The following is a 24830-nucleotide window of genomic DNA, read 5'->3' on the forward strand; positions in this document are numbered from 1 at the left end:
CTCAGCCATCTGCCAATAGCGTCCCTTGTACGAAATCAACTGGGCAAACCAACTGAGGAAGCATGTACCAGAAATTAAAAGACCCATTGTCCGTAGAAATCCGCGAACCAGCAAAAAATCTGCGATATATATTTAAATATGCTTACATATAAAATCTGCGATAGAGTGAAGCCGCGAAAGGCGTAGCGCGATATAGCGAGGGATCACTGTACTCTTAAAATCTGGCAGGTGAGTTTCCCAGCCAGCCCTACAGCAGTATATACCTGAAAGGCTGGTGTAGAGACCACCTATCTACCATCGCAACCCTGCTAGGCTGAATAACAGCTAACGCATATCCATATGATAGGCTATTCTCGAAATTATACTACGCTCATCTGCCATCATAAGCCTTCTGTCCAGAATAGTGGCATGCGCATATCTGTTATGATACATTACTGTTCATTGCCCTTCACTATATTAGACTATGCACATAATATACTGCTGTCTAGTTACACTACTTGAACAAGTTATGCTGCTTTTTTCTTCAGCTGCATGTCAGATTTGCGCATATCTGTTACAGTGCACCACTGTTAAGTTTATGCTACTCTGTAAATCGTGCAGTCCACTGCCATAGAGACATATTCCCGAAAGGCCGTTACACCTCTCTGCAGTCATAACCCAGCTGGCTAGAATATTGGCCTTCACTATATTAGACTAAACACATAATATTCTTCTGTCTAGTTAGGCTACTTATGCAAGTTATGCTGCTGTTTTTTTAACTACACATCTGTGTTAATCTATGCGGTCTCTTAATCTTGTAGTCTGCAACTGTAGAGACACATACCCAAAACCCTCTACACCTCTCTGCTATAATAATCTGGCTGGCCTGAATAACGGCCTACACCAGGCATGTCAAACACGTAGCCCCCAGGCCACATGCAGCCTGCAACAGAAATCTGTACGGGCCTCATGACAGATCCTAGTTAGCACTAAACTTGTACGAAATGATTACTATCATTTGTGATTGAATCATTCTGCATCTTCGGCGCTACTTATTGACTTTTCTTACTTCTGCTTTCTGACAAAAGCGCGTTTTCTCATGGCATTACGGTACCGGAAACGTCATCAGCTAGTAAAGCCATGAGCCTTGTCCAAAGTTAATGAGCCGCGACATCGCAAGGGGCACCAATATATATTGAATATAAAACAAAGAGAAAATAACGACACAGCTGACGGCAATGTGGCCGAAAAACATTGTGTTTCTTGTTAATTAGTACGCTGTATTTACTAATGTTGCTCGAGTCGGAGCAGTAAGCTGTATGTAGTATTATAATGTTCTGCCGTAATGAGAATATCATGGGCCGCCACTTGGTTTTCAAGTTACAGAGACGCGCATATAGAATCGTGTCATGAGCACGAGGCGGCTATGCAGTGTCCGCAATGGATGTGGCCATCCACCGTGCATAAGATACCATATTGACATTGGCGGACGAAGGGGCCACCGATTCTTTCTCTGCCCAGGGCCGCCACGAACCTAGAGCCACCCCTGGCAGGCTACACTACTGGCTGGGATGCTGAGACTGGCCACTGGGCAGAACCGACCATCACGACTAGTAATAGCTTGCATATTTTCACGTTTTTTTGCTCTAGTTTTATGTAATTTTGTGCTAGTATTGTAACGAACAGTTAGTGCAGACTACAGCTGAAGATCTGAAGTGGACACAAGAAGTTGGTGAGTTGTTTATTGACAATTTTTTGTAATTTTGAGTTTGTAAAATTAGTGTAGGTCAGGGGGCTTTTTGCATATCGGCTTATTTTACAATATAAACTTTAATGTAAACTTAGTAAAGTAGAATTTGATTTTTGGAGGATTTGTTTTCCAACTTGAATTACTGAGCAATGAATTCAGTGAGAGTTTTCGTGATTTCAGTTAACACGAACAGGACTTTCCGCTGTTTACGTCACCATACTCTTACAACATTGAGAATGCACCTGAGAATATCCAAATGGAATTGATTGAACTGCAGTCAGATTCTATTCTGAAGGTAAAATACAAATGCACTCCCGTTTACGCAAGTTTCCAAATCTTACAGTCCACTGCCGTAGAGACACATTCCCTAAAGGCCTTTACACCTCTCTGCTGTCACAACCCAGCTGGCCGGAATATTGCCCTTCACTATAATAGACTACACACATAATATACCACTGTTTAGTTACACTACTTACACTTACCGTTTTCTTCAACTGCAGGTCTGATTTGAGCATATCTGTAACGCTGCACCACTGTTACGCTTATGCAAGTTTCCAAATCTTACAGTCCGCTGCCATAGAGACGTGTTCCCAAAGTCTGATGCCGTAGAGGCGTATTCTACCGTCATAAGCCTTCTGTCCAGCCTGCGCATATCTGTTATGATACATTACTGATCATTGCCCTTTACTATATTAGACAATGCACATAATATACTGCTGTCAAGTTTTACTACTTATACAAGTTACGCTGCTGTTTTCTTCAGCTGCAAGTTAGATTTGTTTCTCTCGTAGGTTTCAAGAAAACGGAAAGAATTTCAGTTGTACTTTAGCATGGAAGCAACTCAAAATAGATGCTTAGTGTGCCCATAGAAGTACAAGCAAGCAAAGAGAGCTTTAACCCTTGTGCCCCATGGGAGGTTTCTTTTCTCCCTGAGCTCACCTTGGGACATCTGTGTTACAGTATACACCGTTTCCAGAGCAGGTTGCACCACATCAGCAGGAGTTGTGGTGTTTGATGGCAGAATCGAGAGGCCTGCCTGGTGTTTAGAGGTTTGGCATACAGTAAAATGACATGAGAACTGATGGTTGAGACAAGAAATGTCCAGAGTAGAGTCCACCCAATCGGCTTAAAGTAAGCATGTGTTTAGCAGAATTATTGCCACCTTCTCCAAAGGACGCCCCAGATCTTGGTGAACTTGGTGATCACAAGGTCAAGTTGTCCTTTTCTTAATGCATACCAAACTGTTTCCTGTTTTGTCTTTCCAGCGGACACCCTGACTGTCACAGTGACCCCAGAAGGAGAAGTGTCTCTGCCCATCGGTTCTCCTCTCAGCCTTTCTTGTGCTATTAGTGGAATTAGCCCAAGTTCTCGCCCTTACATGCTTATCCAGTGGCTACGTGGAGGCCCAGGTGGTGGAGCTGAACTTTCATTGGCTCAGATGGCCCCAGATGGAGTTGTGAGCTGGCGTGAAGATATTGTAAGGAAAGGGGAGGTCTCCTTTGAAAAGGAAGCCGAAGGCCGCTACACCCTAAGATTCTTCTCCTCGCACCCAGCCGACGCAGGCCTCTATCAGTGTGCAGTTAGCATCTACACTGGACTACCATCAGTCACGCAAATCCCAGCTGCGAACCAGAGGTCAAATGGGGTCAATATTAAGCTTAAGATGAAAGGTGAGACAAGAGATTTACTTTGCTCTCTCAGAGGACGATACCCTTGTCCCTTCCGTTGATTATTTTTTCCTTTTCTTTCCTCTCAGCTGTGACCGTCCGAGCTGTGGCAGGACTTTCTGAAGGCCCTACCCTCCAAAGAGGCCATACCATCTCGCTGCTCTGCAACGTTTCTGTTGAAACTGTTGGCCTCACCCAAATAGAGATGAAGTGGCTGGCGTTTCACAACAGGGAGGACTTAAGCAGTGAGACGGTGCTGGTGGAGCTGCGGCATGATGGCACCACCAACTTCCACTCGAACAGGAGTGACATTAGCCTTGACCAGCCAGTCCTTGGCACTTACCGCCTGCGGATCCACAATGCGAGGATGGAGGATCAGGGCCTGTACCAGTGCCAGGTGACTGTATGGGGCCAAGATCAGCATGGAGCCTGGTACAACACTGGAGCCAGCAGTCATTCCAGCTTAGTTCAGGTGTACATGTACTCACAAGGTCAGTATCAGCCAGGGAGTCTCCATCTAATTTTAAGCTTCTGTCCGTGAAAATTGGGGTTGGGAGGAAAGATCTGACGTGGAATTTTCTCTTTCGTTTGATTTTATATTGTCACTGCTAGGGCTATGAATTAGCACTGACTTCCCAGCTCAATGCAATTTCAATTCACAAGAGCTCGGCTCGACTCTGTTGTGACATGACTCAAATTAATTGTGCCCTTCTAGATTTGCAAACTTGACATTCTGACTTTCGGCTTTGCAAGCAGGCCGTAAACAAGTAAATGGGAATATTTTTGGAGCTTGCCGAAAGATCACAAAAACTTAGATAATGCGTCAGCCAAAAATACATAAACAATACTGAAAATGATTTGTATCACAATAATGTCTCTCTCTCCCTCTCACTCTCTCTCTCTCTCTCTCTCTCTCTCTCTCTCTCTCATATATATATATATATATATATATATATATATATATAATACTAGGGGGCTTCGCCCCCTGCTCGCTTTGCTCGCCAACCCCCGTATTTGTTTTTCCGGATACACACTTTGAAGATTTTTTTTTCTTTGAATTGTTACTATTTCATTAGTTTCACTTTTATTTCAGAACTTCTGTAAAAACAATATTTGTAATCTTGCGAGTCCCAATATGCTGAATCTTTTTAATGAGGTCAGGACAGGTTTCTCTGTTTGGAATTTCAGCATAGACAAAACAATTTACATCATCAGCATTTAATAATTTTTTTTTACAAAGTAACAAAGTAAGTAGAGTTCTGCATTGGACTCCTGTCTGTAAAGTCGTGCTATTTTCCTCTCACAGTTCCAAAAGTACATGGGGTTACCAAGGTGATACCCCAGCTTTTGTCTAGGTTTTTGTACAAGGGCTAGACAGAACGTTTTTGACTCCTGGGGTAAATTTATCTTTTTAAATAAGCAGACAGATATATATACATTAACAAAGTAACCAATAAATGCATGTGCGGTAAACTCCATTTTTGAAATTCTCAAGATTCTTTATTTGTCACATGCATAGTTATACAGGACAACACACAGTGAAATGTATCCTGATCCGCTTATCAAAAACTGTACAAAGTTAGAAGAATATCAGATTAACAAAAAGTCATAGATCGAAAGATAACAGTATAGTAGAACATAATAAATAAGTAAAATTATGTGAATAAAGTAGAATTAAGTGTTAAGGTGCAATAGTGTAGCAATTACTGTGCAAAACCAAAGTTAGACTGGTGCATAGTTAAATGAGGCAGTTTGTTTGTTTGCGCTACTGCGATCTTTACTTTTTTATATTTTCTAATTTTCCTACTTTCATATCCTTTAACTTTCTCCACATGTGTATAGCGCCGTTTTTTTTTTTCTTTTTCTAACCTGCTCTGCATGTGTTTAGCGTTAACGTTTGTAAATGTCTTTATGAAGTTCTACTTTGTCTTTTACTCTTTGTCATTTAATTCTGAGCCGTATTGGATGTGCTTTTTTTCAGTTCCACTTGTTCCAGGCTGATAATTACTTTCCTTATTTTCTGAATTTGCACCTCGATTATTCTTTTTTGCTCTTTTTTCTGTCCAACGCATTTGAGTCTCTTTTCTCCGCACTTCTTCGTTTAATCATCGATGTTTCATTTCTACCGTATTGACCTTATACACTTTATATGCACTGAGAGCCCTGGAGCTGTGTGTGCTGCATGACTGCCTTTACACTACTGATTTGTTTTTTTTTTTTTGATATTGCTTGTAAGTAGTGTGTGTCTTGCAAGACTCTCGTTCTATGTTCCCGTGAGACGCACCGTGGCAGGTCTCTTTCGTCTCGCGGGTCTTTAAATTATCTTCCAAGAAAAATCACGTATCGTAGACTATCAGGACAGGGGACAGGATTTCTTTTTATAATATATATATATATATATATATATATATATATATATATATATATATAATATAAATATAAAATCCAACATCTGTCTGTCTGTCTGCTTTTCACGAGAGAACTACTAATCTGAGACTGAGGTTGCAGACCAAGGGGAGGAGTAAGCATGACATCAGGAGTAGGGAGCCAGGCAGGGCCCTCCTCACTGTCCTGTTTCACTACTACACAGGTGGAGCCATGGGGGACGGCTACTCATATATATAAAAGCAAGTGTTATTTATTTAGGGATTGTATCAGACAGGTGATGAGCAGTGCCTGGTGTTCTGCCCAAATAGTTCAATTTTTGTCTCATCAAACTCTTTCTCCTCACACTCCCAGAATCCTTTAAATGTTGCCATATCCTTTTTTTTTTTTTTTTTTTTCAAGAGTGGCTGCCATCTGGCCAGTCCACCATAAACACCTGATTGATGGAGCACTGCTAAGATGGTTGTTTTTCTGAATCTCGGTTAAAGTGACCATTGTGTAGCGGTTGCAGACACTCTCAGATTCTTACTGTCTTTTAACGGTGATTTGTTTATTTTATTTAGGGACACCAGGAACACCCCCAGCCTTGACCCGGCGTGAACACTCTCACACATGTAGATGCGAAAAATATTTCTTAAAATTGGTAAAAGATGAACAGTATATTAAACAAACAAAAAAGGTAAAAAAAAAAAAAGTTATTAATCAAACAAGGCATACGCAAAAAAAACCCAGAAAATTCCCCGACACTGATCATTATTTAACAGGCACTAGACAAATAACATCTGATGAAGCATTGAGCACAAAACAGTTAAACACTCACGATTCTACAGGTGCAGTGATGCAGAAAATGAATGGAGACACCAAGTGAACAGTTTCCTGAATGTTGTGAAAGTTTTGTCCTACCGTGTTCCAGTTGTTGCGTGAAGATCAGTAGAAGTTGAAAGCGCTGGATGAAGTCGCTTACCAACCCAGAAGAAATTGCACGAACAAGCAGGCGCAGGACAAGCATGTAAATCTGGAAAGAAATTGTAACCCAATGAGGTTGCATTCCAGAGGTGAGGTGAGAAGCATTGAAGCAAATAGACACAGAAGACCCCTTTTGGCGTCTTTTGGTTTCTCTTTAAAGATAGAGCCTAATCGTTTTACTTCACAGCAAACTCAGCGCCACTCTGAAGCTACCCAATGGTGAAGTACTACCAGGGCTGCTGGGATTTGTAGTCCATTTCAGTAGCGCTACTACAATTGGGTTTCTGGTCAGCTCCCTGTTTAAGGCCTTTCTGGCCCAGTTGTTCAGCTTGACCAGACAGCCACCTCTAGGAATAGTCCTGATGGTTCCAAACTTTTCAAGTAATTTCACAATTATTGAGGCCACTGTGCTCATGGGAGCACTTGGAGCACTGGAAATGGTTTTATCCCCTTGCCTCTGATTTGTGACTCACCACAGTTTGAGGTCTACAGAGAGATCTTTGGGCTACATGGCTTGGTTTTTGTCCTGACATGCAGTGTAAATTATGTGACCTTATGTACACGGTGTGAAATGATGCAGACAACACAGCCAAAAAGGTTTGGGGGAGCCACCCCATTTACTTGAAAGTTGAGAAGAAAGCAAAGATTTCATCAAATGGTCTTGACAGACATTAGTCCAAAAAAGGCCCGAGAACACAGACACAATATGGCAGTTTTAAAGCCAGTCAGAGGAAGTGATGTCATCAGGGCGGGAACTGACATCCTCGGAAGCGGAAGTGGCGTCATCAAGCCCAGGCAGAATTTCCCGTGGTTGGTCTGCAGAGGAAAAAGAGAATGGTTCAGTGTACTCTGCCACCCCCTGGTTCGGCATGGAATTACCCTCTTTTGAGCCCTTTAGCTGCCTCCCATGCGCATGTGTGTGACAACAGGTACATTTGTGCCTTTCTAAATGACGTCCAGTCAATTCAGTTTACCACAGATGGAGTCCAGTCAGGTTCTAAAAGCATCAGAAGGAGAATGAAAGCAAACGGGAGGCACCTGAGCACAATTTGCAGTAAAGGGTCTGAATATTTCTAGGAATGAGAGGTTTTCAGTTTTTAGTTTTTCATAAAACCTTTCTGAAAACGTTTACGGGTTTTTGAGTGTAAATTGATGGGCAAAAATGTCAAACTTACACATCAAAAAATAAATGTACTACACAGTAAAGTGTTCAGAAGGTGAACGGGTCTGAATACTTTCTCAATCCGCTGCGTTTTGCACCCTTTACTGTGATGAAGATGCCAATTACAGTACATATCATTAAATGTTTTGTTTGCTTTTTTTTCCAGCTTTGGACCTACTTTTCATCCCCATCTTGGTGGGAGTGTCCAGCGCACTCTTCGTAGGAGTGACTGTGGTCGCCGCCGTGACCTGCTGCTTCATGAGCCGCCTGGCAAGAAAGAGTGCCCGCAAGTAGGCCACAGAGAGCTACCATTCCACGTAGGCACACCGGTAACCAATGGACTGGCTAGGTTTCGGGAAGACAGTGCTGAATGGACAGCCTAAGCAGCCCGCACTTCCCAATTCCCCCCGTCCTTGTAGTGAATTGGAATTCTTGTGTTCCCATTGTTCTCCTTTGATTCTCCATAGGACCTTACTTGGGGTTTATCAGAGCGTTGACCTCTAATAGCAAAACCCCTGCCCGCCACTGATGCACCAGACCTGGTGGTCACACCAACATAGCTAAACAGTGTGTCGTTTTTGGAAATTGTTTCCTTTCTGTTGTGAATTTTTATTTTTTTATACTTAATTATCACGTTTTAAAAAAATCTAAACTTTGGACATGTGCCAACGTGTTAAAAGGTGATGACAAATTCCTTTTGTCTTCTTGCACTGTTGTCCCCGTGTTTAGTTCCAGTGGCACCAGTGTGGCTTTGTTTTGCTTGTTAAACTGTGGGCATTCGTGGAGAAGGAAGACTCGCTTTAGGATGCGTTCTCAAGCCGCCATTTGCACTGCGTTTTCTGATGGTTCCCACTTGTGTAATTTGTTGGTCAAATGCTTTAGCGGATGTGTACAGCGGAGGGGTTGGGGGTCATACTAGGGTCTTTTTTTTCTTTGCTGCTTTTTTATTGTTTGTGGGAGTAAAAGATATTGTGTTGTGGAAATATTGAAGCACTTGTTTAAAATAAAACACTTGAAAACAAACGCCTTTCACTTTATATAGCACCTTTGTACATGCTCTTTTAGGCAGGTGTAGTAGCTTACATTGACCACTAGGCCACAGGACCTAAAAAAAAAATAAAACAGGGAAAAGGAGCAGTAACAGTCACTCGGCATGGTCCCGGTATTTGAATTTTTATTCTGCTCCCACCGTACAGACAGGCCACATTCCAGAAGTTTCCCTGTGATGGTGCAGGTTGGCTCCATGCTATTGGCTTCTTCCGGGAGTCCCTTAAACCCTCCACCGTCAATAACATTACCGAGATGAGCCGGGCAGATGAGGACACAAACGTCCAGACAAAGGGGTTGGTGCAAATGTAACAGGGTGTTTTTATTAAAATCAAAGTAAAAAAAAAATTGGCGTGCAAATAGCTGGTGCACTGCAGTCAAATCTTCAATAAGTAAATAATCCAAAATAAAAACAAGTGTTCAGTGGAGGTTAAAATCCAATAAGTATCCATAAAAACGAGGTTAACACATGGCTGAAATCTTCTTATAAAACTTTCAGGCCTCAGTGCTTCCCTTTAAAATCAACGTCTCTCCGTCTTATCCTATTCAGATTGCAGCTCGGAGAGACCGTGTGTTCCCGGGGAGGTAATGTTCCGGCCACTTCTCCCGCCCCCCGCTCCTTTCGGAGCCCTGGCTGTCCTTGACAATATAATATATATATATATATATATATATATATATATGCACTAGGGGCTTACCCCAGGCTCACTTTGCTCAGCAACCCCCCCTGGCCTGCACTACACGCCAGCCACTTCGCATCTCTGCCGCTCGTGTTGTGAAGAGGGGGGCTGAATAAACCCCAAGGAGACGCGGTCGCTCCTTTGAAACCCCTCTTGAACCCTCCTATTTGCTCGATGAGCTGCTGGCTTGCTGCTGCCGTGCCACGTGATCTGCATCTCGCACAGCGCTACAAACATTTAAAAGCCTGTACAGCAGCTGTCCATCTCTTTGTCTTTTACAGTCATATGAAAAAGTTTGGGAACCCCACTCAGTCTGCATAATAATTGACTCTACTTTCAACAAAAGAGATGACAGTGGTATGTCTTTCATTTCCTAGGAACATCTGAGTACTGGCGTGTATTCTGAACAAAGATTTTTAATGACACAGTATTTAGTTGTATGAAATTAAATAAAACTAGCCTACGCCCGCCGTAGCATACGCCAGTGTAAGAATAGGAATGGAAAACGGTGAGAAAGGAATTCAGAAACCAAGTAGAAATAAATACTTCTTCAAAGACGCAGTGTGCATGTAGAATTTCCGACCAAGTAGGATTACATGTGAAAGTGATAAATAAATCAGGCTTTCCGAATTTACGTACTATGGCCATGGCATCCTGATAGTTTTGTTGCATGTATCTTGGACTTCCTGGAAATGTGTACGGTAATATGATCATTTTGCCTACACATACATTGTTATTTTCAGCGTTTGCTTGCAGTGCGTCTGATAGTTCCATGCGCAGATCTTGTTGATGTAATCTGAGATCGTTGAGACGCGCGCCCTCTGTTTTAACATACGCATCTACGATGTACCTCATTGCTAATCTGTACGTGTAAAATTGGCATTGAGTAAGCCTTATGCACTTGGCAGTTCTTTTATCGGGAACATGTTGTAAATCTTTGTGCAATGTCTCCATAAGGGAATAAAAGTGGGTAAACCATAGGATAGCAATTCATATTGAGCGTGGAAATCTGTTTACAGGAGTTGCGTATGGGTTAGATGCAAATATCCCTTTTGGCAGGCGTTTCGCCATCTTCTCCAATGAAAATCGCTGCAATGTCGGGGCATTGTATCGTCGTAAATCCTGCCCAGGGTTTTCCTTGAAAACCATTCGTACAGATGCTGTTGGATTGGACTGAGCGATTTCATGCATGTGTTTGTATGATTTAGCTACGGGGTTGATGGTTCTCAGCATGGAATCTAGCTGGAGAAGTACATTTTCGCTGCATGCAGAGTTTGCTTTATTTTGTAAGCGTACTTCAGTAGCTTGCGCTGTGTCAAAAACATACAACTGTCCATATCCTGGAGAGGTAGAAGTGTTAGCGTATAGTGGAGAGATTTGGTGATAAATTTGTCCGTGTATTTTAAAACAGTATGGTCCGTGGCCAGGAGGTTGAGTTATCTGTGCACCCATGGAAGCAAACGCTAGAGAAGGGTTGTATTCTCGAATGTGTTCACGATAATTTTTACCTTCTGATGTTTGCTGTGTAAGAAGCTGTTGTAAAGACACAGGTGGCTCCCACAAAGGTGGTAAAGCTACTTTACCGATGTGGCAGCACCTCGAGTACTTGTTGGATGTATTACGCTCAGCAGGCCAGTATAGTGCATGACATGGAAGAGGACGAATAGGAATCGAGAAATGCCGTGTCGGCTGCGTGTGGGCAGGACCGGTTTTGAAGTGGAAGCAGGACGAACCAGAAGAGAAATATATATAAAAGATGTGAAAAACTAGCTGTGCACAAATTTAGGTCCCCTTGTCATTTTGCTGATTTGAATGCCTGTCACTGCTCAGTGCTGATTACTTACAACACCAAATTGGTTGGATGAGCTCGTTAAGCCTTGAACTTCATAGACAGGTGTGTCCAATCACGAGATATAAAGGTATTTAAGGTGGTCAATTGCACGTTCTGGTTCCCTTTGACTCTCCTCTGAAGAGTGACAGCATGGGATCCTCAAAGCAACTCTCTAAAGATATGAAAACAAAGATTGTTGAGTCTCATGGTTTAGGGTAAGGCTACAAAAAGACATCTTAGAGGTTTAAACTGTCAGTTTCAACTGTAAGGAATGGAATCAGGAAATGGAAGGCCACAGGCACAGTTGCTGTTAAACCAGGTCTGGCAGACCAAGAAAAATACAGGAGCGGCATATGTGCAGGATTGTGAGAATGGTAACAGACAACCCACAGATCACCTCCAAAGACCTGCAAGAACATCTTGCTGCAGATAGTGTATCTGTACATCGTTCTACAATTCAGCGCAATTTGCACAAAGAACATCTGTATGGCAGGGTGATGAGAAAGAAGCCCTTTCTGCACTCACACCATAAACAGAGTCGCTTGTTGTATGCCAATGCTCATTTAGACAAGCCAGATTCATTTTGGAACAAAGTGCTTTGGATTGATGAGACAAAAATTGAGTTATTTGGTGATAACAAAAAGCTCTTTGCATGACGGAAGAAGAACACCGCATTCCAAGAAAAACACCTGCTCTACCTACTGTCAAATTTGGTGGAGGTTCCATCATGCTGTGGGGCTAGTTCAGGGACTGGGGCCCTTGTTAAAGTCGAGGGTCAGATGAATTCAACCCAATATCAACAAATTCTTCAGGATAATGTTCAAGCATCAGTCACAAAGTTGAAGTTATGCAGGGGTTGGATATTCCAAGGGTGGCACGGTGGCGCAGTGGGTAGCACTGCTGCCTCACAGTTGGGAGATCTGAGGACCTGGGTTCGCTTCCCGGGTCCTCCCTGCGTGGAGTTTGCATGTTCTCCCCGTGTCTGCGTGGGTTTCCTCCGGGCGCTCCGGTTTCCTCCCACATTCCAAAGACATGCAGGTTAGGTGGATTGGCGATTCTAAATTGGCCCTAGTGTGTGCTTGGTGTGTGGGTGTGTGTCCTGCGGTGGGTTGGCACCCTGCCCAGGATTGTTTCCTGCCTTGTGCCCTGTGTTGGCTGGGATTGGCTCCAGCGGAACCCCGTGACCCTGTGTTCGGATTCAGCGGGTTGGAAAATGGATGGATGGATGGATATTCCAACAAGACAATGACCCAAAACACAGTTCGAAATCTACAAAGGCATTCGTGCAGAGGGAGAAGTACAATGTTCTGGAATGGCCGTCACAGTCCCCTGACTTGAATATCATCGAAAATCTATGGGATGACTTAAAGCAGGCTGTCTATGCTCGGCACCCATCAAACGTAACTGAACTGTAGAGATTTTGTATGGAAGAATGGTCAGAAATACCTCCATCCAGAATCCAGACACTCATCAGAGGCTATAGGAGGCGTCTAGAGGGTGTTATATTTGCAAAAGGAGGCTCAACTAATTATTGATGTAATATCTCTGTTGGGGTGCCCAGATTTATGCAACTGTCTAATTTTGTTATGATGCATATTACATATTTCCTGTTAATCCAATAAACTTAATGTCACTGCTGAAATACTACTGTTTCCATAAGGCATGTCATATATGAAAAGGAAGTTGCTAGTTTGAAAGCTTAGCCAATGAGAAACAAAAATCTAAAGAATTAAGAGGGGTCCCCAAACTTTTTCACAATGACTGTATTTCCGGCCCCGGGCGTAGTTAAATCTCTTAGCACAGTCTTAGTCTCGTGTGATGTGAGTTCTTGATAATTTTCAGTTTATAATTTAAAAACGGAATAAGAATCTGAAAATCTAACAACATCACATTAAAGTTCGATAAATTCTGAAAAGAATGATACCAAACATATACATGTAGGTTTTAAAATAAGCCCAATTTAAAGCGTGATAAAAAAACGATGTAAGAAGTCACATAAAATCGTTACACTTTTAGGCTTAGGATTTTATATATACTGTATATTTACAGGCGGCACGGTGGCGCAGTGGGTAGCGCTGCTGCCTCGCAGTTGGGTGATCTGGGGACCTGGGTTCGCTTCCCGGGTCCTCCCTGCGTGGAGTTTGCATGTTCTCCCCGTGTCTGCATGGGTTTCCTCCGGGCGCTCCGGTTTCCTCCCACAGTCCAAAGACATGCAGGTCAGGTGGATTGGCGATTCTAAATTGGCCCTAGTGTGTGCTTGGTGTGTGGGTGTGTTTGTGTGTGTCCTGCGGTGGGTTGGCACCCTGCCCGGGATTGGTTCCTGCCTTGTGCCCTGTGTTGGCTGGGATTGGCTCCAGCAGACCCCCGTGACCCTGTGTTCGGATTCAGCGGGTTGGAAAATGGATGGATGGATGGATATTTACATAAGCGCAGCACCATTTCTACAGCACAGTGTCCCCGTCACTGCACTGGGGTATTGGGATCCACATTGAGACCACAGGGTAAGCGCCCCCTGCTGGCCTCACCAACACCTCTTCAAGTAACAACACCAACTTTTCCTAGATGGTCTCCAACCCAAGTACTGACCAGGCCTGAACCTGCTTTACTTCAGGTGGATGACCTCTTCTGTAGTGTAAAAGGATGGCACTTTTAAAATTATATTGAATGTCCAGAAGGAGGCACCGATTATCCAAAAGCTTGGTTGCAGCTGCCCTCTTTGATACGGAGGACATGAGAACATATGTCACATGACTTAGGGGGTTGAGAACAAAAGAGCATAAGAAACTTGACAAACGAGAGGAGACCACGTAGTCCATCTAGCGTGTTGGTTTAGCTAATAGCTAAGCTGTCCCAACATCTCATCCAGATCCTTCTTGAAGGTTGTCATGTTTTCTGCTTCACCTCCATGACTGGGTAGTTCCTTCCATTTTCATACCCGTAGTTGGTTGCTTTGTGCCAAATCAGCAGATGATTTCTTACTTTGTTTCAGTCTCCTGCTAGTTTGATTGCATTTCACAAAGAAAACTTGCATGTGAACCAAAATTAACAATAAGCACCCCATGGGAATGACACAGACTTCCTTCATTGGATAGAATTTTTTTTTTCCATTAAAAGTCCTGATGGAGGGTTGACAAGAGCTGCTTTTGTGCATCACCGCCATTACAATAATGTGGTTTGTGAACCGAGCAGAGCTCTGTGACCAGAACGTCCGTAATTTGATAACTTCTTTTAGCTGCTCCTGTTAGGGGTCGCCACAGTGGATCACAATGTCATCAGCAAACACCATAGTCCACGGGGACTCCTGTCTAATCTCGTCTGTCAACCTGTCCATCACCATTGCAAATAAGAAAGGTCTCGGAGCCAATCCCTGATGTAATCCCACCTTCACTTTGAATTCTTCCGTCACTCCTACCACAGACCTCACCACTGTCACACTTCCCTCGTACATATCCTGTACAACTCTTACATGCTTCTCTGTCACTCCCGACTTCCTCATACAATACCACAGCTCCTCTCGAGACACCCTGTCATATGCTATCTCCAGGTCCACAAAGACGCAATGCAACTCCTTCTGGCCTTCTCTAAACGTCTCCATCAACACCCTCAGAGCAAACATCGCAAATCTGGTGCTCTTTCTTGGCATGAAACCATCCTGCTGCTCACTAATCATCACCTCACTTCTTAACCGAGCTTCCTCTACTCTTTCTCATAACTTCATGCTGTGGCTCATCAATTTTATTCCCCTGTAGTTACTACAGTCCTGCACATCCCCCTTATTCTTAAATATCGGCACCAGTACACTTCTCCACTCGTCAGGCATCCTCTCACTTTCTAAGATTCCATTAAACAATCTGGTTAAACACCTCCATGCTTCCACAGGTATGTCATCTGGACCATTGGCTTTTCTATTCTTCATCCTCTTCATAGATGTCCTTACTTCCTCCTTGCTAATCCGTTGCACTTCCTGTTTCACTATCTCCACATCATCCAACCTCTTCTCTCTCTCGTTCACTTGATTCATCAGCCTCTCAAAGTACTCTTTCCATCTGCTCAACACACTCTCCTCGCTTGTGAGTACGTTTCCATCTTTATCCTTTATCACCCTAACCTGCTGCACACCTTTCCCACCTCGGTCCCTCTGTTTAGCCCACAGGTCCTTTTCTCCCTCCTTAGTGTCCAACCTCTCATACAACTCATCATACACCTTTTCTTTAGCCTTCGCCACCTCTCTCTTCACCTTGCACCTTATCTCCTTGTACTCTTGTTTACTTTCTGCATCTCTCTGACTATCCCACTTCTTCTTTGCCATCGTCTTCCTCTGTATACTCTCCTATATTTCCTTATTCCACTACCAAGTTTCTTTTCCCTCCTTCCTCTGTCCAGATGTCACACCAAGAACCCTTCTTGCTGTCACCCTTACTACTTCTGCCGTTACCATTGCTAACTTCTTTAGTTATCACTTATTTAAAATGATGTGTTGCCTCGCGCGCTTCAGAAGGTTTCAGCCAGGGGACTCTACAGAAGGTGACATTCAGTGATGTGATGGCTTCAATTTCATTTAGACAGCAGGCATGTCAGATGAATTTCATGTCACCGTATGATTTTGCATATTTATCCTCAGCTAGCCTGCCATATGAATGTCACATCAAACTTAACGTTCAACTCTTAAGTCTCGGTTGTTGGGTCCTGATTCCCACAACTCTTTACGGAGTGAAGACAGGAAGCCTTCATTTCCACCAGCGTCCTCCAGTATGTGAGTCACTGTTCAGGTAGAAGAACTGCTTTATCGATGCCTTTGAGAATCTAGAAGACCTCCGTAAGCTCCCTACACAGTCCCCTATGGTCTGCTCAACGTTTCGAAAACATTTTAGTGAAATTCAGGGATTCTGCAAGATCCTCCGCCAGCTCAACTCAGTTCTCATTTTCAATGGAGCACAAAATATGATTCATTCACAACGTTTATTCGAGTTCACATTGTCAACAGGATTAAATCACGGTCACCTTATCATTTCCAGAAATTTGATAGGAGATAACGCACGGGAATAGCTCTGCTTCTCAATCCTAACACAGTTCCCTTTACTCAAAATTCATGGTTTCTGAAAAGTGACAATCGGGACAATCAGTCAATAGAAGACCAGTGCCATTTTTGTCAGCGTTGGAATTGTTAAGTTACAAAATCTAAGATTTGATAATCTTTAACACTTTAAAGTATTCGCTGCTTTAGTTTCAGAATACTAATAAATTCTCAACACCCATTTAAACCCTAATGTTCAGTAAGGAAAGACAGTTTGTATATTCATAGGCGTCCTCTGTGTTTTTTTTCCCCGCTTTATCACAAAAAGATTCCAAATATTGTATATAATAGATTTGTTCTTCAAAAAAGCTACATTATGAAAGGTTTCCATGGCAACTGTGGTTTGTTTTTAATAAAATATTAAATGTACAGTGAAAAACGAGTGCAAAAAAAATTCACATTTTGCCACTTTGGTGCATCTTCCTTCTTCTCTCTCCTCGGAGTTCCCAGCATCCTGCTTTGAGTCGAGTCTCGCACTTTGTGGAAAGAAGGCGGGTCGGCGATCAGTGATGAGGAGTCCAGCAGATGTCCACTACACCTGCAGCCTGCATGACCAGGACCGTGGAGTCACCAGCTCCCAGAAGCTCTTCTGTTATATCAAAATGAAGAAGAAGAGTTAGTCAGTGTGAGGGAGAAGAACTTCCCTGACTGGCACATCCCATTGTTACTGCCACAATAGAACACATTTTATTAAATCAATCATCAGTAATTACTGCTTTGTTTGGAGTCTCATGACAGTCACAGCCGATCCTGGACATGGTTGGCACAGGTGAAACCCCTCACTGAATGAGATGCCAGGGTGTCCTGCTGACTCCCACTTGGAATGAACCTCCCAGGATGGCATCAGTTAGACTCAATGCACATCCATGTGGCCAAAGCATAACACAGAACTAACTTCTCAAAGATATGGAACTCAACGTCTAGGGGCAGGAACCAGCTCTGGACAGGGCACCATTACTGGGGCCACTCACTTGCACACTCTTACTAAGGCCAATTTAGAGGTCTCAAAACCAGCTTAACAGAAAAACAGACAAAGAGGTCATTGAGGATGTGAAGAGAAAACCAGAACACCAGGAGGAAAAATTGCATGCAGACATCACACATTCAGCTTTGAAGCTTAGGATTCAAAATCCAGCATGGTGAACCATCAAACAGCAGCAGCACTAACCACTGTGCCATCCACTGCTCAGAGCATACAACTAAACATCAATCTTGAGTCCATTTCTGGGTGAAGAGCCTCAGCATCACTGTGATCTAATCATCATCCACATCCAGACAGTGGGCAGGAGAGATCAAGAAGGCCAATAGGATGTGAGGTCACATATCACGATGTGTAGAGTATAAGCCGAGGGACGTTCCTCTTAGGCTATTTAAGTCACTAGGAAGGTCTTATCTGGAGTATTTGTGCGCAGTGTTGTACTCCATATTATAAAGAAGACACAGCAGCACTAGAGAAAGTCCACAGAAATGTGACTGGGCTGATTCTGGATCAGGATGAAGCATCTGAAGGAGATGGAATGAGGAAGTTGAACCTTTTCAGTTTAATGGAATAGTCCGCTCAGACACAGACAGACAGATAGATAACATCTGGAAAGTATTCATAGCGCATCACTTTTTCCACATTTTGTTATGTTACAGCCTTATTCCAAAATGGATTAAATTAATTTTTTCCTCAGAATTCTACACACAACACCCCATAATGACAACGTGAAAAAAGTTTACTTGAGATTTTTGCAAATATAAAAATAAAAAAAATTGAGAAAGCACATTTGAGAAAACACGCATCAGCATAACAGCAATACAAGAGTAATCATAAAGATTCATTTTGTGAATTCAATTTGAGGGAAGATAAATGTGGGGTCTTTCAAAGTACAGTACTGCTGGGATAAACCTTGGGACCCTGAACAGGAAATAAGGGTTTGGAAATGGACGGATGCATGGGTGTACACTTAACCAAAGTGAAGGTAGCTACTCTAGCTAGTCAGAGCTTTTTCATCCCATCATGGCTCTCTGGAGAGCAGGTGATATTTCATGCCAGAGCAAAATATGTAATTGTATTGCCTGGACTACTGACCTCTTTGAGTGGGCAGTGGATCTGTGCATACCACTCCTGGCAGTACAGGCACACCTGGATACCCTGGCCAATGAACAGGAAGGTCCACATGATGATGTTCCACACCGGACCTTTCCGCTTGTCATTTAGCATGAAGTTGAAGACCACTGCAAGACAAAACAAGGTGACCTCTGAGCAGATGATATCAACTTGGACTTCATAAACACAACATTCTGAAACCAGATTAATCCAATTCAGCGTCACAGTGCTGGAGACTCTCTTAGTAGCACTGAGTTGCAAGGCAGCCCCTCTCAGACAGTCTTGGACAGGGCGGCAGTCCATCGTCGGGCCCAATCACAGTTGATTGACAGTCAAATGTCACACATGTACGTCTAAAGTCTGTATTGCATGGACCCACATACACCAACAGTATGTGGCAGTGTCCTCTTTCAGCAGGGTAACATGCCCTATCACTGCAAAAATTATTCAAGGAATGGTTGGAAGAACATGTAAAGAGTTCAAGGCATTGACTTGGCCTCCAAACTCCTCAGATCTCACTCCGATCGAGCATCTATGGGATGTGCTGGAAAGACAAGTCTGTTCTATGGAGACCCCACCTCACAAGCCCGGGAAGGTTCAAGAAGGCAGGCAGAGATTCCCAGGGCACTGGATAAATAGAACCTTGCAGAACATAAGGGGAGATCACGGAGAAAGAGAGACATGACATGTCACAGTGAAAGATGATCAGGAACACTGGAAGAGTGAACTTGACATTCAGAAACTACAAGAACAGCCATGGTTAGCGTCAGTAAAACTGTTACTATATGAGGTGTTTCTCGTGGCCTAATCAACAGGATGGTGATTGATCTGAAGCTATGGTGTCACACGCATGCGCATAGGGGACAGCTGAAGGGCTCTAGTGACTGTAATTCTACTGCCACACCTGGAGTTGGCGCTGTATCCTAATGCCACTTTCTCTTCTATCCATCAATCATTCGGTCTGCAGAGGAAGGAACACCTCTGACATCCGGTTTCCTCCCTCCTGAACCTGCCTCTTCCTGCCAGAAGGACTGAAAACTGGAAGTTCCACCATCTTTGTCAGTTCTGTCCTGAACTCATGCCTGAAAAGACCTCTCTGCAATTACTACATGTCATTCAACTTGTTTGCGATCCAATTATAGGGGGTTACCGGGCTGGTACCCCAACTCTTTGTCTTGTCATTTGTCTCACAATGGCTATCGATCACAATTCCATCCTACCATCCATTCATTTTCTAAGTCCGTTCCATCCTGAGCAGGGTAGAGTAGAAGCTGGAGCCTTTCCCAACATTCACAAGACGCAAGACAGGAACAATCCCTCGTTGTTAAATTATTCTCATTCAGTGTGCGTTTCTCTGTCTTTCCATTTCGGTGCTCGTTATATTATTATTCTCGATGTTGTAATGAATTGGCAGTGCTACTACTTTGATTCTTATTATCACCATCATTGTAATGATCTGGCAAATCACCACAAGGCAGTGTGTCCCAAAAGCCATGATAACTGGGGGCTGTTCAGAGCGCCATGGACTGGGGCGGGCACAGAGGCGCGCCATATGCCACTCTCAATTAAAGCAGCAACTGGGATGCTGGGGGTTGGAACTGAAAAGGAAGTTTGGGAAGCCAAAAAGGGAAAAAAATGGACTCGCTCGGTGGTGTGTTCACGTGATTGTAGACTGAAAGGCCGTGACACGTGAGGGTCCACTGAAACCGCCATGTCTTAAAAGCAGGAGGTTAGAGAAGGAGCGCACATCAGAAAGAGTAAAAAAATCATAAAGCGAAGGTGTCTGCAGTGGCTGAAGCGGCAGGAGAATCGTAAATAGTTATTTTTCTTTGCTGTTGTTTTGAATGTTCAGTTAAAACAGAAGAGCAATAAACCCCTTTAGATTGCTGCAGCCACTCGTTCATGCAGTTTATTTCTCCGGCCTGGAAAGTGACATTACACCGTCTTTGTGGTGCAGCCTTAGCACTAGAGTTAGAAAACTACAAGACGTCATCGGTGGAGTCGTAAAATCATAATGTCATTCATTCTCAACTATGATCTCTCACTCCTAGCCGGGAGGAGGTGTAGGATGCTTTGTAAATTCTTATCCTGTCCTACTCTGAGGTAGGACCCATTCTTACCCTAGTGTGACATTTTGTGCAGCTCCAAGGAAATGTTTGATAAAGACGGGCCTTGATCTCCTGGTGTTTTTTTACCTTGGGTAGGTTATACGCCTTTTTCCTTTCTCCTAATTTTATTCTTTATTCCAACTGCTGCCATTCAGTGCAGTCAGTACAGTAGGGATAGATACTGACATCCCATGACCCTCAGCTAGATAAGTGGGTTAAAAAATGGATGGGTGGAAGGATAGATGGACATGATGTCCACTGCACTCCCTTGAACCCTGTGGAGGAGCAGGACTGTTTGAGAAATGCAACAACACAACTTCGTGCAGATTCTTACCTCCAAAGATAGCAAACAGACAGAACATAACAGGGTAGAAGTAGCCAAGACACAGCGTGAGGACGTACTCGTGGACCACCGCCGACAAGATGAACACAGACAGCATGGCGGCGGTTCTGCACCTCCCTTGGAGAAACTGAAAAGAAAGGCACAACAACAATGGGTGTTAGTCAGAGAAACTCAGCAGCAGATACAAGATGTTAAAATGAGTGTGTAAACCACATACGTATTGGAAGTCTCTGTAGATGTAATAGTAGAGCCAGTCATGGACCACCACATTCCATGTCCTGTAGTAGTTGGCAAAGGAGGTCGAGTTCCACCAGTCCTAGAAAATAAAAGGTTCTGTTTAATATTCTTACTTTGTGATGTGTCCTGGCCTTGTGATGATGGCTTACTCTGTGAAAGAGTTGGTTTTAATGTCCCTCCTTTCTGGGCCCAGAACAGATAAAAACATAAGACATCTGACAACTGGCAGGAGACCACTCAGTCCATTAGACTCGCTTGTTAAGCGAATAGTTAAGCCGTCCCAATATCTTATCCAGATATTTCTTGAAGGCTGTCAACTTCAACTCTATGACTTGTGTGATAGAAACCAGGCCGTCAGCAAGCCCCAAACCCCGAACATGAACACTCAAAGAGTCCCAGGGTCAAATAATGTAGGCTACCATAAGCACAAATCACAGGTTCTCTCTTTCCACAATACCCTTTCTTTTCTCAGTGCCCTCCTCCAGTCAAGGGCTGCTCCACGTCCTCCCAGCTCCAACTCACCTGGATAAGGGAGTGCGGCCCCTTTTATTAAGGACCAGGGAGTACTTCTGGTGCCAGGGCCACCACCCGATGGAAGTACTTCCAGGTCATATGGAAGTCCCGTATTTTGGGGAGTGCATCTCCCTGCAGCACCCCCTTGTGACACCCACAGAGCCCAACAGGGTTGTGCTTCCGGACTACAACTCCCAGCATTCCTTACTGGTTCCTGAATGGGTGCCGATACGGAGGACTACTGCCATCTAGCACCTGCGGGGAATAAACATCCCCCAGGGACAGTCCATTCCTGTCCTCTTCTTCTCTCATGGTCAGGAAAAGTATAAAGTCCGGTCAGGACGCCTATCCATTTATTTGGATTCTCCCGTCCAAGTAAGCGATCTTCTGGACTCCTGACCGGGCTGCTTGTCCATCTTGTGTGCCTCCTACACTTGGTACTTTGTTCCAGAGTCCCACCAACTCTTCGCCTGAAGAGGTTCTTCCTGGCGTTTCCACACTGGTTGCTTTGTGCCATATCAGGAGATGATTCATTACTTTGTTTCAAACTACTGCTAGTTGGGTTGCATTTCACACAGCAAATTTTCGTGCAAACCAAAAGGTACCATAAAACACCATTTGGCCTCATCGTGGACTTCTTTCATTGGACAGAAACAATTTTTACCTGGAAGAATCCTGATGGAGAGTCGACAAGAGCTGCCTGGTTCGCTTGCCATACAGAGCTCTATGAACAGAGTATCCATTATCTGATAACATGAAGATGAAAAAACAAAAATGATGTGCTACCTCAGAAAGGTCTGGTTTCATCTAGGCGACTCCACAGAAGGTAGCATGATGTATGTATGTATGATGTTGCTTATTTATTCTCAGGTTGCTTACCATATGAACATCACCTCTGTTTAGTTCATCTCAAATCGCATGTTTACTACCATTAGGCCGGTGTTAATAATCTTGGCACTTTGGAATGTCTGATGAACATTTATTGCACAATATGTAAGTTAATGTGCCGCTAGTGTCCACACTGTGCCAGTAGAGGAGTCACATCGAGAAGGTGGACATCCCATTTGCACACACATCACTCTTGCTCTGTACGATTCAGGGGTTTCATCGTCGGTCACAAAGGGCATTCGTTTCTTCAGCAGGTGGTTTCATCAATTCGATCACAAGTGAATTTACATCCTTATGTGGTCAACTACAATCTAATGGCTAGCAAGATAGAGAGACCCAGAGGCTGAATCAGGTTCTAGGCTTGATCTGATTGGCTGGGAGTTGTCCACATACTTGTAGGTTTATGATATGATTACCTGTTTATGGTGCAAATGGTTGCAGTGTGGCAACCACAGGTCGTACACATTTTTCCTATGATGCACAGTATTTCCTGTAGTCAGATCAGATCAGATGTGAACCGCTCCAGGGTTTGCTTGGTATCTCACTGAAACCATAGGTCCTGGCATGCATGTGGATATCACTTTGATACGTACCAACTACCTAAAAACGGTTGCAGACCACATACACCAATGGTATGTGGCAGTGTACTCTTTCAGCAGGGTAATGTGCCCTACCACTCTGCAAAAATTATTCAAGGAATGGTTGGAAGAACATGACAAAGAGTTCAAGGCATTGACTTGGCCTCCAAACACCTCAGATCTCACTCCGATCGAGCATCTGTGGAATGTGCTGGAAAGACAAGTCCGACCCATGGAGACCCCACCTCACAACTTGCAGGACTTAAAGGACCTGCTGCGAACATATTGGTGCAGATACCACAGGACACCTTCAGAGGTCTGGTTGAGTTCATGCCTCGACGTGTCCACACAAGAGAGATCATCAGAATATCAGGCAGGTGGTTTTAACACTAGAATCCCTGAAGCCTACGAAAAAAGTCGTAATGCTGGGCCACCTCAAATTCCTTTGCATCTCCTCATCAGTGTCTTTGTTTTGCAAATGTGTTGATCAACACAGGCAGCAAGCAGCCTGCTATCCCATCCTCACCAGCGACGCAGCTTAAGTGAGACACAAAATTCTCAGAGCTCAAGTGTGTTTATTTGGGTATGAGGTGTCTGAAATTGTAGAGGGTAAATAATATAACGTTATTTGGAATACATATATTTCATGCGTGTTCCATTTCTACAATAATCTGGATAAATGTAGGAAGACAGGAAAAAGCGAGGCAAGAAATGTTGAACACATAACTAAAACAGAAACTTTTTTCATGTATAATAAATAAAATGTTGACGTGAAATGTATAATATGTGAAGACTGAAGTCCAAATATCATTCAATTTACATGTTGCTGTCAATGAGTAAAAACCAAAGTCCAAATATCAATTGACAGAATCTAAACATAGCTTGGCTGGTGCAGAGGTAGGTACTGCTGTCTCATAATCAAAAGTTTGCGTGTTGAAGCCCTGGTCCTGCCTGCATTTACCCTTTTGAGTAGTGAGCTGCGGTTATTAGTACTCTCACATAATAAAAACATACATTTGATTTGAGATCGTTGTAGACACGGAACACACATGAAATGCATATATTCCAAATAATGAGATATTATTTACTCTCTACAACTCCAGGCACCTCACACCCAGATAAACAGACTTCAGATCTGAGAATTTTGCGTCTCACTTCAGCTGCGTCACTGGGGGAGGATGGGATAGCAGGCTGCTTGCTGATTGTGCTGATTGATGCATTTGTGAAACAAAGACGCTGATGGAGAGGTGCGAAGGAATTTAAGGTGGCCCGGCATTACGACTTTTTTCGTAGGTTTCAGGGATTCTAGTGTTAATGTTGTGGCTTTATTTGTTTTCTACAGCACCTTCTGAATGTACTTTGAGTCAAATGCACCAAGTAAAATAAGAGACATTTGAAGGTTTACCTTGTAAAACATCCTGTCAGCAAACCTCAGCATCTCTGCAAAGGCGTTCAACCAACAATGTAGGAATGCAAAGAAGGAGAGCAGCAAAACGAAGGTTCCTGGAGAGAACAAGATGATGCTGTAAG

General features: G+C 43.5%; 2 protein-coding genes across 2 annotated transcripts in view; one reads left to right on the forward strand and one right to left on the reverse strand.

Moving 5' to 3' along the window:
• Positions 1 to 8932, forward strand: part of igsf8 (immunoglobulin superfamily, member 8) — a 66122-nt gene extending 57190 nt beyond the window's left edge. Inside the window, exons 4-6 of the mRNA XM_028798512.2 lie at positions 2995 to 3399; positions 3486 to 3887; positions 8076 to 8932. Coding sequence (XP_028654345.1) covers positions 2995 to 3399; positions 3486 to 3887; positions 8076 to 8203 — 935 coding nt within the window. The 3' untranslated portion in view covers positions 8204 to 8932. The remainder of the gene's footprint in view (positions 1 to 2994; positions 3400 to 3485; positions 3888 to 8075) is intronic.
• Positions 8933 to 16364: 7432 nt separating this feature from the next.
• The window catches only part of LOC114649085 (sterol O-acyltransferase 2-like), a 93447-nt gene continuing 84981 nt past the window's right edge, over positions 16365 to 24830 (reverse strand). Inside the window, exons 12-16 of the mRNA XM_028798513.2 lie at positions 24706 to 24803; positions 21302 to 21400; positions 21076 to 21211; positions 18616 to 18761; positions 16365 to 17130 (exon numbers count right to left, since the gene is read on the reverse strand). Coding sequence (XP_028654346.1) covers positions 17074 to 17130; positions 18616 to 18761; positions 21076 to 21211; positions 21302 to 21400; positions 24706 to 24803 — 536 coding nt within the window. The 3' untranslated portion in view covers positions 16365 to 17073. The remainder of the gene's footprint in view (positions 17131 to 18615; positions 18762 to 21075; positions 21212 to 21301; positions 21401 to 24705; positions 24804 to 24830) is intronic.

The sequence above is a fragment of the Erpetoichthys calabaricus genome, chromosome 3 (genome assembly GCF_900747795.2).
Source record: "Erpetoichthys calabaricus chromosome 3, fErpCal1.3, whole genome shotgun sequence".
Classification (NCBI taxonomy): Eukaryota; Metazoa; Chordata; class Cladistia; order Polypteriformes; family Polypteridae; genus Erpetoichthys; species Erpetoichthys calabaricus.